The sequence below is a fragment of the Dendropsophus ebraccatus genome, chromosome 1 (genome assembly GCF_027789765.1).
Source record: "Dendropsophus ebraccatus isolate aDenEbr1 chromosome 1, aDenEbr1.pat, whole genome shotgun sequence".
NCBI lineage: Eukaryota > Metazoa > Chordata > Amphibia > Anura > Hylidae > Dendropsophus > Dendropsophus ebraccatus.
Window position 1 is genome coordinate 168,957,695 of NC_091454.1, and position 16,802 is coordinate 168,974,496.

Sequence of the window (16,802 nt, forward strand, 5' to 3'; positions counted from 1 at the left end):
TTAGATCGATTCCTGGCTTTGTCTTCAAAAAATCTGTCAGATAAATGTGTGTGTAAAGGGACCCTTAAGGGGGAGATTTATCAAACATGGTGTAAAGTGAAACTGGCTCAGTTGCCCCTAGCAACCAATCAGATTCCACCTTTCATTTTCCAAAGAGTCTGTAAGGAAAGAAAAGTGGAATCTGATTGGTTGCTAGGGGCAACTAAGACAATTCTACTTTACACCAGTTTGATAAATCTCCCCCGTCTTTCCTGTTCTCTGTTTATAACAGAAAATTGCTACAGCAAACTGTTAGTTCATTCTGTCAGATCAGAAGGATTGCTAAGAGCCTCATTTAAAAAACAAATGGCACTTGCAGTTTGCTGCAGCAATTTTCTTTTTTTGCCTCCTTATTAGCCATTGCTGCGTGCAAACTGCATAGTGTGAACAAATGTTAGTGTGATGTGCTGTCTTTTGATTGCTCTGTTTTCTGCTTATAGTCTGTTCCTGGCTTTGGCTTCAAAAATTTGTCAGCCATCTGTGTGTATAAAAGGACCCTTTGTGCAATCAGAGACATAATAATCTAATGGGATGAGAAGCTAACCCTAATGTCTAGTCATACAATAATGCATCATTTCTTATCACTGATGTTAACTAGGAGAGGCATTACCCCCTTCAGAGTTACCAGTATGATAGACTTCACAAAGCGTAGACTTCCAGCTCTGATGTAAAACATGCATCAAGAATTGTGTACTGCTCAATAAACCTGGCACATTTTACTCCAACGAAGTTTGTCTTTTAGGTCTTCAATTGCCAAAATGAAATTCATGAGAGTTTCCTTCTGTATGATCAGACTTACATTACAGTGTACACACAGCACATACAGTAGTCCACTTACATATATGAAACAAACATGGAGCAGGGTTTTGTAAGGTTACAACAAATACATCACACAGATTCTAATGTGTTTCGCTGTAGATCAGCTTGTATTTATTTAATACTCATTTACAATCAAGGGCTTGACAAAAGATTCACAGTGTTTGACCATTGGCTATGATCTTGCAGTCCTTCCTCTAATACTAGACAAAGTGAGAATACTTGAAGTTTTAGAGCGTTTAGTGATTGTAATAGTGATGGTGCAAATGACATCCCTAGACTATTTCTGTGCAAAAACAATGTGCAGCACGCTAAATCCTTCAGCTATCCTCCAGGATTACAGTGGAATTCTGCCGTGCACATGAAGAAGACTGTGAAGAAGGAAGGCTGAAGTCAGCATTGGTGGTGGTCTTTGTCACATGGCACATTTTAAGTCCATTTCCTAGAAGAAGAACAAATATTTCATAGTGTAATTCAAGTATATGACTAGTTTATTTATTATCATATACCATTATTTAGAAAATGCTATTTATATTAAGACCCAGGAGAGAAGTGTAAAATGTACTCTGGAGACTTAAAGGGGAACTATCCACAGGTTAGAGGAATCTAATCTGCTGCTATGTCTCTATTGCACAGGAGACACTGAGGAGGAAGGTATGTCCCTTACCTTCCTCTTCTGCGCCATTTCGATGCAGTTAGTTTTTTGCTCCATGGTCTACTGAGCCCACCCCCATATCCCCAATCTGTCCCCTACTGGCCCCCGTCATTTCATCCCCTTGGAGCGTGCTGACAGGCAGAGAGCTGTGACTAGATACGGACGCGGAGCCGTCCAGATGACTACTTCCCCACCGCTGGCTGTTACACGTCCTGGGGATTAAACTGCTTTTTATTCGGGTATACAGCTACTGCTGCAGCCGCGACCGTTACGTGCCGTGGCTGCTGCAGGAGCTGTATACAGTGGTTCAAGGAACCGTATCAGCCCAATTGGGCTGATTAGTTCCCTTTAAGAACCGGGACTATTTTTAATTTAGCGTTTTCATTTTTTCCTCCTCGTCTTCTAAGAGCTATAACTCCTAGCTATTTTTTACAGCTACATGTGAGGGCTTGCTTTTTTCAGGAATAGGTGTACTTTGTAAAGGCGCCTTTTGATCTACCATACCATGTATGATGGAACACCCAAAAAATCATTTATGGGGTGAAATTGGGAAAAAAATACAATTCTGCAAATTTTGGGGAGGTTCCCTGTTTATGTAATGCACTTTATAGTAAAACTGACATTTTATCTTTATTCTATAGGCCAGTCTGAATACAGAGATATGCAGTTTTTTATATTTTACTATTTTTATTAACAGTAAAACTTTTTTGCAAATAGGTGTGATTACAATGGCCCTTTTTTTGACACTTATAGCGTTTCTATTTTTTCATGTACGCGGCTGTATGGGGCATCATTTTTTGCGCCATGATCTCTAGTTTTTATTAATACCATAAGTGTGGAGATGAGATATAACTTATCATTTTAAATAAAATGTAATAAAAATATTCAATCAATTTTTTTTTACCGCTTTTTTTAAGCTGTTCATCGTGCGGGAACAATATTGATTAATTTTATTAGATCGGACGATTACGCACGATACAGTATAAAATATGTTTATTTATTTATTTTTATGTGTTTTCTTTATAAAATGGGAAAGGGGGGTGATTTAAACTCTTATGGGGGGGGGGGGGCTATAACATGTTTTTTTAAACTTTTTAAAATAATTATTTTTACACTTTTTATGTCCCCTTAGGGAACTTTAACATTTTTACATTACCTTCCATAATCCTTTACTCAACACTGCTTAGCCATAACACAGATGCCTGCTGATGCCATCTTTGAACACGTACAATATATGTTAAAAAATTACTAGGAAGTGGTTTTTACTTTTCATCATTTCTCAAACTGTTTTATGGTAGCACCTGTCACAATGTATGTAAAGTGGGTATCGGCCTCTAAACGTGGCACATACTTGGTTGCACATGTGCCACAAAATTTCTGCCACTTTCAGAGTTATAACAAGTAATATTGGACTATAGAGTTTAATGAAAAACAGGAGAAAAATGATATATTACCAGTTTATATACTGTCTTGAATGATCAGGGCGCTGGGCAAGGGTAGCTGAGCATGATGAGATGGCTAATAGTCCATCAGCAGAGGAGGATCCCCCCACAGCAGGCAGAGTGCAGCCTATTAAAGCTGTATTGGAGCCTTTACCACTAGGAGGCAAGTTATTCAGGGACCCAGCATAGGCCCCAATAAAGCGGCTTGGTTTTTTATTAGATGGACTTCCTGCAAGACAAAAAAGAAAAGGTTATTTCTTCAACGCAAGTTTCTGTGGACACAACCTTCTAGAACAGTGAGCAGTGATAGATGTCACCATCAACTCTACAGAGACTGCTGGACACCTTGATCATGTCAGGCAGCTTCCCCCCCATGTATCATATATAAGAATATAAATTACACAGGGGGAACGGGACCCTGCTCTGAGTGGGTCATGTGTCCCCTTAAAGGGGTTATCCAGCGAAAATCTTTGTCTTTCAAATTAACTGGTTTCAGGAAAATATATAGATGTATAAATTACTTCTATTTAAAAATCTCAAGTATTCTCATACTTATCAGCTGCTGTATGCCCTGGAAAGAATACACCACTTCCTGCAGGACATACAGCAGCTGATGAGTACTGGAAGACTGGAGATTTTTAAATAGAAGTAAATTAGAAATTGATAAAACTTTCTGAAACCTGTCGATTTGAAAGAAAAAGATTTTAGCTGAATAACCCCTTTAACCCCTTAAGGTCAAAGCCTATTTTCGTTTTTGCGCTTTTGCTTATTCCATTTTAAGTTTAAAAGTCCATAGCGCTTGCATTTTTTCACCTATAGACGTATATGAGCGCTTATTTTTTGCGAAACCAATTGTACTTTGCAATGACAGGCATTATTTTTCCATAACATATGCTGCGAAACCGGAAAAAAATCATTTGCACTGTCAAATTGAAAAAAAAACGAATTTGTTTTGATTTCGGGGAGTTTTGCATTTACGCCGTCCGTCCTATGGTAAAACTGACTTGTTATGCATGTTCCTCAAGTCGTTACGATTACTTTGATATATAACATGTATAACTTATATTGTATCGGATGGCCTGTAAAAAATTCAAACCATTGTTAACAAATATACGTTCCTTAAAATCGCTCCATTCCCAGGCTTATAGCGCTTTTATCCTTTGGTCTATGGGGCTGTGTGAGGTGTCAGTTTTTGCGCCATGATGTGTTCTTTCTATCGGTACCTTGTTTGCGCATATACGACTTTTTGATCGTTTTTTATTACATTTTTTCTGGATTTGATGCAACAAAAAATGCGCAATTTTGCACTTTGGAATTTTTTTGCGCTGACGCCGTTTATCGTGTGAGATCAGGAATGTGATTAATTAATAGTTCGGGCGATTACGCGCGCGGCGATACTAAATATGTTTATTTATTTATTTATTAATTTATATTTATAAAATGGGAAACTGTAACTAGAAACCCCCCTGGGGGACTTGTATATAGACAGCACTGATCTCTCATAGAGATCAATGCTGTGTATATACACAGCAAAGATCGATTAGATCGGTCATAGATTACTATGGCCTGCTGCAGGCCATAGCAATCTATTGCCGAGCCGGGATCAGCGTCATTCCGACGCTGAGGCCCGGCACGGGCAGAAGAACGGATCTCCCCCCCGCGATCGCATCGCGGGGGGGAGATCCGTCCCACTAGACACCAGGGACGTGCGGCGCAGTGCCTCTAAATGCAGCTGTCAGGTTTGACAGCTGCATTTAGAGGCTTAATTAGCCGGCGCGGCAACGGGACCCGCGCCGGCTAACAGAGGCACTGCCCGGCTGCACGTGTCAGCCGGGATCAGCGCCGTTCAGAGCTCTGAACACCCCGAGCGGCACCATGACGTATCAGATACGTCATGGGTCGCTAAGGGGTTAATGTTACCAGTAATTGGAAGTGAGTATATGTATGTGTATATATAAATATATATATATATATATATATATACACACATTTTTAGAAAAAGTTATATTAGTAACATAACTTTATTAAAGCGATGTATGAAACATACATTTGTTGTCTCTGGAATACCCCTTTAGGTTTAGGCCATTAAATGTGCACCAGAATTTGGTGCAATTCTTGCTGCACCCAAAGGTCATGAATCCTTATGCCATTGGCTTGATTTTTCAAATATTTTGTATTAGTTTTAGAATATCCTTTTGTCCCACAAAACAAATTTAGTAAAATCGCATGTGTACCGCATACATATATGTAAAGGAATACAAATGTGCTGTTAGTAGTTAAGTAATTTACATCACTGAGCAGTTTTTCTCCTGCATCTATCTGATCACTTCCTGGTTTCCTCTCTTAAACTGTAACTGTCATATTTTTTTTTATTGTAGAAATCAGTATAGGCGATTTTAAGAAACTCTATAATAGGTTTTAATAGGCAAAAAAGCCTCTTTCTGTACTCAAAAGGCAATTTCCCAGCCTTCCCCCTGACTTCTTATCTGTTCATTATCAGGCAAATCCATCTTTATTACAGAGAAGCCAGTGAAGACGGGTTCTGCTGTGTCCATTATATCCTATGGAGGGGCCGAGGGAGATGAGTGAGCAGGAAGAAGAGACATGAAGGTCAGCTGTTTGTAGACTGTATGTGGCACCGAAAATGCTAGATGATTCGGAGGTCAGAAAGGTCAGTGCTTATCTAGGAGAGGAGATTGCAGGATGTTGTGCTGTGCAGGACTGCTCCGTGCTCACTCACTCCTCTCAGCCCCTTCCCTCTCCATAGACACAGAAACCCTGCTTCTTCTGAAGTGAGGGGGGGACCTGGGAAAACAGCTTTTTCAGTACAGAAGGAAACTATTTTGGTAAATAAAACCTATTACAGAGTTTCTTAAAATCGCTTGTACTGTTGATATTTATTGTTTTTAGAAAAATGACCCTGAAAAGACAGTTACGCTTTAACTGTGACTCTGCTGTTGTCATTCTACAGAAAACACACTATCCCATATGTCCTGCCCTCCAGTGTCCACCACTAAGCCTGTATATGCCTATGGAGGACACTGGGGGTGGGGCATGGGTACATGCACCTCCATGTTGGCGATCTTATGAACGGAATCACCACAGAGCGGGACAGCACAGCCTGGGGGAGGGGAGCATGATTTTAGCTGTATGAGGTACACATGGAGCTGCTCTCAGTAAGTGCAGTGAGTACACTTACTGTATGCTGAACAATTTTACTATATAGTGGTGGCTGCCACTTTAGAAAGAAAATGTATATATATATATATATATATATATATATATATATATATATAGTAAACCACATTGTGAGCGCAAACTAGCTCTGAGAAGTTGTAAGGTATTGTGCACTTACTCAGCTCCACCTTGGCTTTGGCACTAGAAAGTCTTATGTGGGTTCCACTTTTAATTTGCTGGTTAGAACTATTGTCATTTACAGTAGTTATAGCTCGTATACTTGGGGCTCCATTCCATGTTAAAGTTTTTCGGTGTGTGTATCTTCTGGCTGCATAATGTGTTGGAGGTGGTGCTCCAATAGCACCCAGGAGGCTGGTAAAACCTGCTGAATAGCCAAGGCTAAAAGGATTGACTGCAGCACCTGTCTGTGCTATGGTATCTACGGCGGTGCTTCCTAGATAAGACACCGGAACATGGGTCATACTTCCATCTGTGTCCTGACACATCACTAGTGCGTGTTGAAACCGGGGCTGAAAGAAAAAATCATACAATCAGAACTTACAAGACTACCCACCATTCAGTTTAGCTTGGACAGAATCTATAAACCATAAACATATATTTTTTTATCATGAAGTTAATAAAATATTTTTTTTCTAGAATAAATATCTGAGGTTTTAAGGATATATGTATGTAACCCCAGAGTGTATAGGAATTATGGGATAAGTATGAAACATTCCTTCATCCTATGTTTATATTTTAAGGGGTACTCCGGCCAAGCTTACTTTGCGTTCATCTCTGCCACCGGAAGTATGACATCACCTCACGTCTGCATTCCAGAGCCGCCATTCTGTGCCGTGATCTCAGCTGAAATGGGCGTCTCCTGTTCCAGACTGTTTCGCCCTCCTCTTCAGACATGGCGCTTGTGTAACATTTGTGGCATTGTAACATGTTATAAGAGTACGGCACACAAGCAATGTGTCTGAAGAGGAGGGCGGCACAGCCTGGAACAAGAGACGCCTATTGCAGCTGACATCACGGTACAGAATGCCAGTGCTGGAATGCAGCTGTGCTGTGACGTCACGCTTCCAGCTGAACGCAGAGTATGCTTGGCCGGACTACCCATTTAAAAGAACTGGTTGTCTTTGCAAAGTACAGATTGGGTCCTACATATCTGTGATGGATTTGGCTACATGAGTAAGGGTCCTATTAGACTGAGTGATTTTTTGTTTTTGGTGATTAAGGATCACAAACTAGCGTTTTTGGGAACGACATGAAATTGTTCACCATAACAAGCAAAACAACAGTTGTTAAGCCCCTATTCCACGGACTGACAGTGAGGAGCAAACGAGCGCTATCAGCGCTTGTTTGCTCCTCGTTCCCTGCTCGCTGCCGCCGCTATTGCCCGTGGCAGCAGTGAGCGGGTGAATGCGGCAGGGGCCGCGGGAAGCTGTGGGGGGGCTGCTTGGGTGATCGCTAGGTCGCCTGGGCAGCCCATAGAGGATAGTGGCGGTCTGCTGCCGGCGCTCCTATTCCACGGAGCGACTGCAGCAGATCGCTGCTATCACATGAACCATGTCGGCTGATCGTTCCCTTCTATTCCACGGGACGATTTTCGTCCGTAACTATAATTAATTATAGTAATTATTGTTAATAAGATCATTACTATGTTGCGTTTACTCAGACAGATTTATCTGACAGATTTGTGAAGCCAAAGCCAAGAACAAATTATAACCAGTGAACAGCTCATAAAGCAATGACTGAGATATCTCCTCTTTTGCAATCCATTCCTGGCTTTGGCTTCAAAAATCTGTCAGATAAATCTCTCTGTGTAAACGCACCCTCCTTCTGATCCCAGCAAAAGAAGGAAAAATTTGTACATACACTTAAGCTTAGCAATGATTTGAGGGTCAGCTTAAAAGATATAATCAACAACACACAAACGATTTTTCGATCACACAGAACAATTATCATTTAAATACGAACGATATAACGATTTTTCGCATGATAATCATGATTATATCAGAATTACTTATTTCATACTTGGTTTCTAGTTTGAGCATCTATAAGACTGTAGTCAGACGCCTTGAAGTCAGGGGTTCTGGGCTCCTGGATGCTCAGCAGTCTGTATACATGATCCACTATGCCCATAGCTCGAATCAGCTTCTCTCTTTGCTGAAGACCTTGTAGTCGCTCGATTTCCTCTTTTTCATCTATTTCTATTGGCTTCATGGAGTCTACTTTCACTTCTTCTGCCTAGAAAAAAACTTACAGTGAAAAGAGATAGCAACTGGAAAAGAAGTTAACAACTTCCAAGCACAGTAGCCTGGACAAATGTAAAAAAAATATATTTTTTTTGCTTATACATTGCTTCAATAAAGTTATATTACTTTGTAATAAAAAAAATATATAAATAAAATACACATTTATTTTAATAAAGTAATTTTACTTTGTGATATAACTATAAAAAAAAATGTGTAGATTTTCTTTTATTTAAAGAGGATGTACCATCAGGTACATCCTCTTTAATCTGACCCAGGGATAGAACGGCGCCATCACGGGGAAGCAGATGCCACAGCCTTTTTTTTGAACCGCAGCCCGGTTCCCGTGTACGGCGCTGTTCTATCCACGGGTCTCGGGCCAGAGCAGAAGCACAGGAGGCACGCCGGCGCGCCTCTAGTGGGAGGAATCCCCTGCCCCTGTATGACATGGCTCCATTGATTCTAATGAAGCCACCTCATAGAGGGGAGGGAATTCCCTCCCACTGGGGGCGGGCTGGCCTGCCTCCTGTGTTTCAGCTCTGGCCCAGGACTCGTGGATAGAACAGCGCCGTAGACGAGAACCGGGACGCGGTTCAAAAAACGGACCGCGGCACCGGCTTCCCGTGACGGTGCCGTTCTATCCCTGGGTCAGATTAAAGAGGATGTACGTGATGGTACATCCTCTTTAAATATAGACTTTCATTGACTGGCAGCAGTAAGCCCCCTCTGCTGCCACAAACGTTTGTGTCAGGAACTGCAGGGCTATCTAAGCCCTGCAGTTCCCGATCCACTGTTCTTATCTAGCACTGCTGCACGGAGCTATACAGAGCAGGATCCTGTTTCCCCCGTGTACTGTATATTCGGAGTGTCCGGCTGCCTTTGTACAGCGAGTAGTGACTGCTATTACCACTCATTGTGCTATAACCAGTTGCACAGCGAACAGTGATAGCAGTCACTGGTCCCTTGGCAGAGGCTACTGCACACAGCATTCATATTGGACAGCCTTCCCCCTATGTTCTGTATGTAAGAATATACAGTAAAAGAACGGGGCCCTGCTCTGTATAGCACTGTGCAGCAGCACTAGATCAAAGCAGGGGATCAAGAACTGCAGGGCTTAGATCGTTCTGCAGTTCCTGACACAAATGTAAGTGGCAGAATAGGGGCCAAGCATATGTGTATATAAAAAAAACTATACATTTCTTCTAATAAAGTTATATTACAAAGTAATATATGTTTGTTAAAGCAATGTTTTAGAAATAAATATTGTACTCTTTCTGGAGTATGTGTCAAAAGGAAAAGACAGTAGATGTGGTCAGCTCCCAATAATCATCTAGCTTTTCATAGATCACGTGGAAGATGTAGAGCACGGGGGATGAAACCCCTGGATTTCGGGGTGTCAAAGGCAAGAAAGAAGAAATGGATTCCTCCAGCTCATGTAAAATTCCACTTTATTGTATCAAACGTCTAAAATGATAGCCGACGCGTTTCGAGCCTATTCGGCTCTTAGTCATGGCATCTGCATCTGCACAAAATTAGGGGGAAATTCATCCCAAAAAAAGGGGTCACCAGGAGACAACTGGACTCTCCAATGCCATAGCTGCAGGAGAGATTCAAACCACTGCCGTTTGCCTTGCCGGGAGACGCCGGCGAGGCGAACGGCGGTGGTTTGAATCTCTCCTGCAGCTATGGCATTGGAGAGTCCAGTTGTCTCCTGGTGACCCCTTTTTTTGGGATGAATTTCCCCCTAATTTTGTGCAGATGCAGATGCCATGACTAAGAGCCGAATAGGCTCGAAACGCGTCGGCTATCATTTTAGACGTTTGATACAATAAAGTGGAATTTTACATGAGCTGGAGGAATCCATTTCTTCTTTCTTGTATGTGTCAAAAGTCTTTTAAAGCAACAAGGACACTTTAAATCTGAATTTTTCTTTACACACTTTTGGAGAAGGAGTACTCATTTAGCAGTTTCTACCACCTTCCAATGGTGATTCTTTCAATTTCTGTGCTAGACAATTGCAAGTGTTTGTAAGTTATCTCCAGTGTCATATACTGTGTAAAAATGAAGCCTTTACAAGAGCCAGCTTCTGGTTAATTTTCTGCAGCAGACGTAGATATGATAGACTTTACATTCGTATTTGAATTGCATGTCTACCTTTTTCTCTGCAGTTCTACAGCGACTGGACACAGAGCGAGTAGATGGTCTTCTTGTCACCTTGCATTTTACTGGCTTTTCACCTGCTGACTCTCCTTGCAAGGCATCTTTTTGTTCTCTCTTCTTTTTTGCATTAGGTATTTCTTTTTGTTCTTGTTTCAACTTCAGTTCTTCCAGCTGCTGCCTGTCACGAAACGCGTTTACTTATATATAATATATATCTATCATTTATAAAACTTTGGCTTTTTTTACCCATAGGAATCCAAACTCCAGTTGCAGCAATTTGCATGCCTCATGTATAGCAAGAACACCAACTTATCAGTCGTAACATTGGCATAAGTAACATTACCAAAAGTAAATGACATTTTGCGACAATTGCACCTGTCAAAGGATACAATATAGTTGGCAGCAGGTAAACAGTTAGCGACGTTGATGTTTTGGACAATGGAGAAAATGTAATTTGGACTTTAACAACAAGGACCAAATTGTGAAAACTAGATAACTGGTCCTAAGCATGACCAGAACTGAGCACCTTTTGAGAAAAAAAGCTAACACCATACGGGCTGTTAATATGCTATGGTCATATACTATATATGTAATTTGACTACCTATTCTTGGCAGCATTGTGCAGTCTATAGTTATGGCAGTTCGCTGCCAATCCTAACATTCAGTACTAAGCGTCTACCATAATGTGCCAATTTCAAGATCAATTAGGTAGTTGGCTGCCATGGTAGCATCAGGAATCAAAGTCACACTCTTAACTTAATGATTACCTGGCACACTCCTCTCTGGCCTTTGAAGCAGCGGTCTCCTGGAACAAAGAACCACTGTGTTTGAAGAATCTCTCGTACTTGTCTGTCGTTGCTTGTGGGTAAATACGTTGAAAACCTCCCAGATGGCTGTCTTCATACTTTTCTACTTGTTCCAGCCAAGCAGCCTGGGTGCTTTCCAGTTGCTCACGCCTGTGTGTATAAATGTTAAAGGAGAAGTCCGGCCAAAATTAATTTTTGATATGTTGTTACTTATGAAAAGTTATACAAATTTCTAATGTACATTAATTATGGGAAATGCACATATACTGCTATTTCCCTTAATTTAGTAGATCAGGAAGTGTTAGAAATATCTCTGAAGAAGTGACGTCACGACCCAGGGTGTAATTCCTATGGAGTGTCCAGCAGGGGGCGCTCTCTATATAGAAGTCTATGGGACTTTATTGTTTCTATGGGTTTCTATGTAATGTAATGTAATGTAATGTAATGTAGTGTACAGTGCTTTATTGAATGAATACATCTATGGAATACTTTGGGGAGCAAGTGTCCTTGCTCCCCAAAGTATTGCATAAATGTATTCATTCAATACACAGTAAGCCCGCCGATCCGCCGCATTTCCGCCGAATTTCCGCCGCATTCCCGCCGATCCGCCACACGCTGATCCGCCGCATTCCCGCCGATCCGGACCATATACATTGAACTACAGCTCCCATCATCTGCTTCTGGTATGAACAGGTGATGGGAGCTGTAGCTGGGTAAGGGATATGACATGCCGCCGGGCGCAGGGGGGAGCCGCTCAGTACACAGGAGCGCTCCCCCCTCCTCCTCCTCCTTCCGTGATAACTTCCGCCTATACCAATGCTGACTCCCTGCCTGGCCGCCGCTCTCCGCTCTCCCCCCATACATACCGGCTCCCGATGCATCCTGGTGTCCGCGCTGATGCCGGGAGCCGGTATATGTGAGCGGAGAGCGGCGGCCAGGCAGGGAGTCAGCATTGGTATAGGCGGAAGTTATCACAGGAGGAGGAGGAGGGGGGAGCGCTCCTGTGTACTGAGCGGCTCCCCCCTGCGCCCGGCGGCATGTCATATCCATTACCCAGCTACAGCTCCCATCACCTGTTCATACCAGAAGCAGATGATGGGAGCTGTAGTTCAATGTATATGGTCCGGATCGGCGGGAATGCGGCGGATCAGCGTGTGGCGGATCGGCGGAAATGCGGCGGATCGGCGGGCTTACTGTGTATTGAATGAATACATTTATGCAATACTTTGGGGAGCAAGGACACTTGCTCCCCAAAGTATTCCATAGATGTATTCATTCAATAAAGCACTGTACACTACATTACATTACATTACATTACATAGAAACCCATAGAAACAATAAAGTCCCATAGACTTCTATATAGAGAGCGCCCCCTGCTGGACACTCCATAGGAATTACACCCTGGGTCGTGACGTCACTTCTTCAGAGATATTTCTAACACTTCCTGATCTACTAAATTAAGGGAAATAGCAGTATATGTGCATTTCCCATAATTAATGTACATTAGAAATTTGTATAACTTTTCATAAGTAACAACATATCAAAAATTAATTTTGGCCGGACTTCTCCTTTAAGTAAACATAAGTGCAGACAACCAAACATGGAGGAACACAACAATGGGGGTGAAGAGGAAGGAACTACCTGCAGGGGTTTACTCTACTGCACCTATAGCCACAATAAATATTAGAGACAAATAATAGCACTTTAAAGGAAATCCGGCACCGTGCTTGGCGGTCCTAAAAAAGGACTGCGACTTCAGCATCCCACACTGCCGCCAGTCTATTCATGTAAAAAAAACAACAACAATGTACTACTGGTATATTCGCTTTAAATTCTGATTAATAGAAGTTTATTTTGCAAAATTAACGGTTGAGTAATTGTATTGCTTTTTAATTCCCCCATGAACATACTGTTAATTCTTAATCATAGGATATGATGTGATATGTCATGTGATTTAAAAATATAAATCAGGGGTATCAAACTCACAACCCCCCTGCTATTGCGCAACTGTAATTCCCATAATGTCTGGACAACCAAAGCTGGAGGGCCACAAATTTGACACCTGTGATATAGATGGTTTGATAGAAATATTAAAAATAAATATATCCCATGTACTAGGGGAAATCTATTATTGTCACCTGTTTTCCTTGGGCAGATTCCGCTGCAGTAAACGTTCCTTAACTCTGCGTTTATCTTCTTCAAGAACTTTTCTTTTGTCACAAGCCCGAAGATTGATCAAATTGAGCGTATCAAAAAGCAGTGCGTCCTTCACTTCCCTGTCCAAGCGGGAGTCCGTGGTAAAGCTTGGGGAGTGATTCACCTGTATATACAACATATATATCATCTAGGTTACACAGAAAACCATAAACATTTCATACAAAATAAAAAGCTAGCATTGTTCAATACAAGTCACCACGGAACAATTATATTACTTTACTACAACCTACAGTATACCCTAAAATGTACCTAAACTTTAAACCATTGAATCGGTGGGGGTCTGGGTGCTGAGACTCTAACTAAACACTGGACTGAAAGGGCAGAAGCACTTGTCTAAGCACTGTGCCCATTTATGCTTGCCTCTATTCAGAAAGCAGAAAGAACAGTGTATGGGTTTAAAAAAAAGTGCACTGCACGTGCAGCTTTCTGGTGAAAGAGAGATTAAGGGGCATAGCGTTCAGCCCTTTTGAATTTTACATTCATTTTTACATCAGAGGTGGCAATATGTTGCTATAGCAAAAGCAAAAGTTTGACATAGCAAAAGTTTGTTGAAACTTTAGGTATACTTTAAATTCAAAAGCAGAGAAAGATGACGTTAACCTAGACCAGGCTTGTGGAAGGGGTCCCTCCAAATGGTGGCGCGATTGATCGTGTTCAGTAAAAAAAAAACGCTCTAGAACGGCTACATATGAATGAGCTAATGGTACTCAAGTTTAAATTCAAAAGGAGTCACAACATTAATATCTGTAGCCCTGGACACAATGAGAAATTTTACCTCCAGCAGCCAAGGTTTTAATTTCTTGTCCACTAAGATGTCAAATCCAAGAATCTCAAAGCAAGCGCTGCCTGCGATATGATTTGGAAAGCATGTTCGATAGTTGTGTTTAAGGATAGGGTGTGCAGATATCAGGGTCTTGATGATGACATCTTCAATATCCTCCCAGAGCTTTGCTGTGTTGTAGTTGTTTTTCTCAAGCCAGGTCCTCAAAGTGGATAGTTTTCTATTATATTAGAATAAGAAAAATCACATGGGGCTAAATGAGAATCTTAATGTGGCTCACAAAATGAATTTAAAGTCTACCATTAATGTACTTTTCTTTTATGCCCTTCTCAGTACCATGATTTTTACAATATTTTCAATTATATCTAATTTTCATCATATCTGTCTCTTAGAAGGGAAACATAATTTCATAACTTTGCATTCTGCCATCAGCTAAAAAGAGTTGTAGAGCTGCAGCATATATGCCTCCTCCTTTCCCCTCCCTGTTCTGCATGATTTCTATAGAGCACTGAGCTTTGTACAATCGTAGAGGGCAAGGAGGGGTGGAGTAGAGAGGAGGCATGCATGCTACAGCTCAACACAATCTGTATAACACTTGACCTTGGGAGAAAAACATAATTTTATAACTTTAAAAACAGTTATCAGCTAAGAGACAGGTATGTTTTGTTCAGCTACCTGCCCATGTCAGTACTCATGCTCATAGACAGGTAACAGATTGCTTTTACATTTATTACATGGGTCTGGATAATTTCAGCAATACTAAAGTTTATTTTAAGGGAAAGCTATCAGCATGTTAGACAAATCTAACCTGCTGTCTCCCTATAAAGTTTCTTCCCTTCATCCACTGTGCCGTGTCTGTGCAGTTTGCAGTTGAATTGCTATGCTAAAAAGGTGGTTTGGTGCAGCATTGAGGGCAGTACTACCACTCCCAGTGCACTGATTTGGTCCACTCCGCTGATATTCTTTAGAAGGGGCAAGCTGGGGGTAGATCAGTGCACTAGGGGTGGCAGTCCCAGCCCCAGGGCACCAAACCTCAGTGCCCTGAGTGCTGTAGGGAGATATGAGTTAGATTTGTCTAACCTGCTGATAGTTTCCCTTTTAAGGGCGGGTTCACACTATGTAAAAAACACGGCCGTATTTCATAACAACGGCCGTTATTTGCAAAATAACGGACGTTGTTTGCGCAAATACAGCCGTGTTTTTTACATAGTGTGAACATAGCCTAAGTGTTTCTATTTTAAAGTGTTACTTGCACTTTCAAATATGATGTCTTGTGTTTTTTAAATAGAGCATGTCCAAAGCCAGCAACAGGACTGGTGCTATGTGAGGTTTCCAAATTTAAACACAATAGGGAGATGGATGCACCTTAATCTAGACTGTGCTAAAAACAATGGCAGGTCTGACCTATTGAAATGAGATTTCATGAAACAGTGGCTTTGAAAAAAATGGATATTTATAGTGTATTCACACTGCGAACACCATGACATCATTAGGCACTACACAACACTTACCTCTTACTTCCCGTCATATCATCTCTGATAAAGTTTTCGCTGTGTTTGTTGATGGCATAGTTGGTCAGGTGCATGCAGACTTCATCCTGTCAGAATGAGTTTTCCATTAGACTGTGTTCACACACGTTGCAGTATAACTGCAATACTGCAGCATTTTTACTGAATAGACACAGTACTGCTACAGTCCCACTAAGAATATGCAGGATGTGAACATAGCCTTAATGTACTGTTCAATCAAATATAGAAATGAAAAATACTTTTAAATCATTATGGATATTTTAGGGGGTAAAGATATTGTTATGGACCACTGAGGTCCAATAAAACCATATTAAAAAATCTATTTCCAAAATCTACTTACCAGATTGCTGTGACTAGGCTCCGTGTAACTCATTGTTGCAAATCGTGCAAGGCCTTCATTGTAGATGAAAATACGCAGAGGTTCACAAGATGTCACGAGGACATATATACGTAGATCAAATTTATACCCATCAATCAGGAAGGGCTGCGAAAGTATACAGATAGCAATCACTATGATAATATTTTAGTCATGACGATACGGATAATTTTGCTTAGACATTAAGAAAAGAAAAATGGGGATTAATATGATTTGTCAGCAATGATCTTTTACATTGTTTGCTTGGAGATGAAATTTTCTGCAAATGATGAAATAAATCTTACCTTGGAGACATACTGTTGACAGATCATGTGGTCACCGTGCTTGATGTCCTTCATGTTTTTGGATAAAAAAATTCCCTTGCCCTGGCAGCCACTATCAGGCTTGCAGATGTAGGTCTTGTTTTTCTTGGTGCGACAGTAGGCCTGTAGGTCACCATAACTGCAGTAAATATATATAGAAAAATATAAAAGGACTAATAATAAACAATAATAATACAATCCATAAAAATAGTATACCAATAAACCATGCTTTATTTATAGAAAA

At 41.1% G+C, this 16,802-nt stretch overlaps 1 protein-coding gene across 6 annotated transcripts in view; it reads right to left on the reverse strand.

Moving 5' to 3' along the window:
• Positions 1-943: 943 nt before the first annotated feature.
• TTLL13 (tubulin tyrosine ligase like 13) overlaps positions 944-16,802 on the reverse strand; it is a 31,474-nt gene continuing 15,615 nt past the window's right edge. For all 6 annotated transcript variants that reach the window (XM_069984303.1, XM_069984322.1, XM_069984313.1 and 3 more), the window contains exons 6-16: positions 16,541-16,697; positions 16,221-16,364; positions 15,863-15,948; positions 14,346-14,571; positions 13,492-13,673; positions 11,315-11,503; positions 10,542-10,725; positions 8,170-8,382; positions 6,308-6,659; positions 2,965-3,181; positions 944-1,297 (exon numbers count right to left, since the gene is read on the reverse strand). In XM_069984303.1, the coding sequence (XP_069840404.1) occupies positions 1,285-1,297; positions 2,965-3,181; positions 6,308-6,659; positions 8,170-8,382; positions 10,542-10,725; positions 11,315-11,503; positions 13,492-13,673; positions 14,346-14,571; positions 15,863-15,948; positions 16,221-16,364; positions 16,541-16,697 (1,963 nt within the window). In that variant the 3' untranslated portion in view covers positions 944-1,284. The remainder of the gene's footprint in view (positions 1,298-2,964; positions 3,182-6,307; positions 6,660-8,169; positions 8,383-10,541; positions 10,726-11,314; positions 11,504-13,491; positions 13,674-14,345; positions 14,572-15,862; positions 15,949-16,220; positions 16,365-16,540; positions 16,698-16,802) is intronic.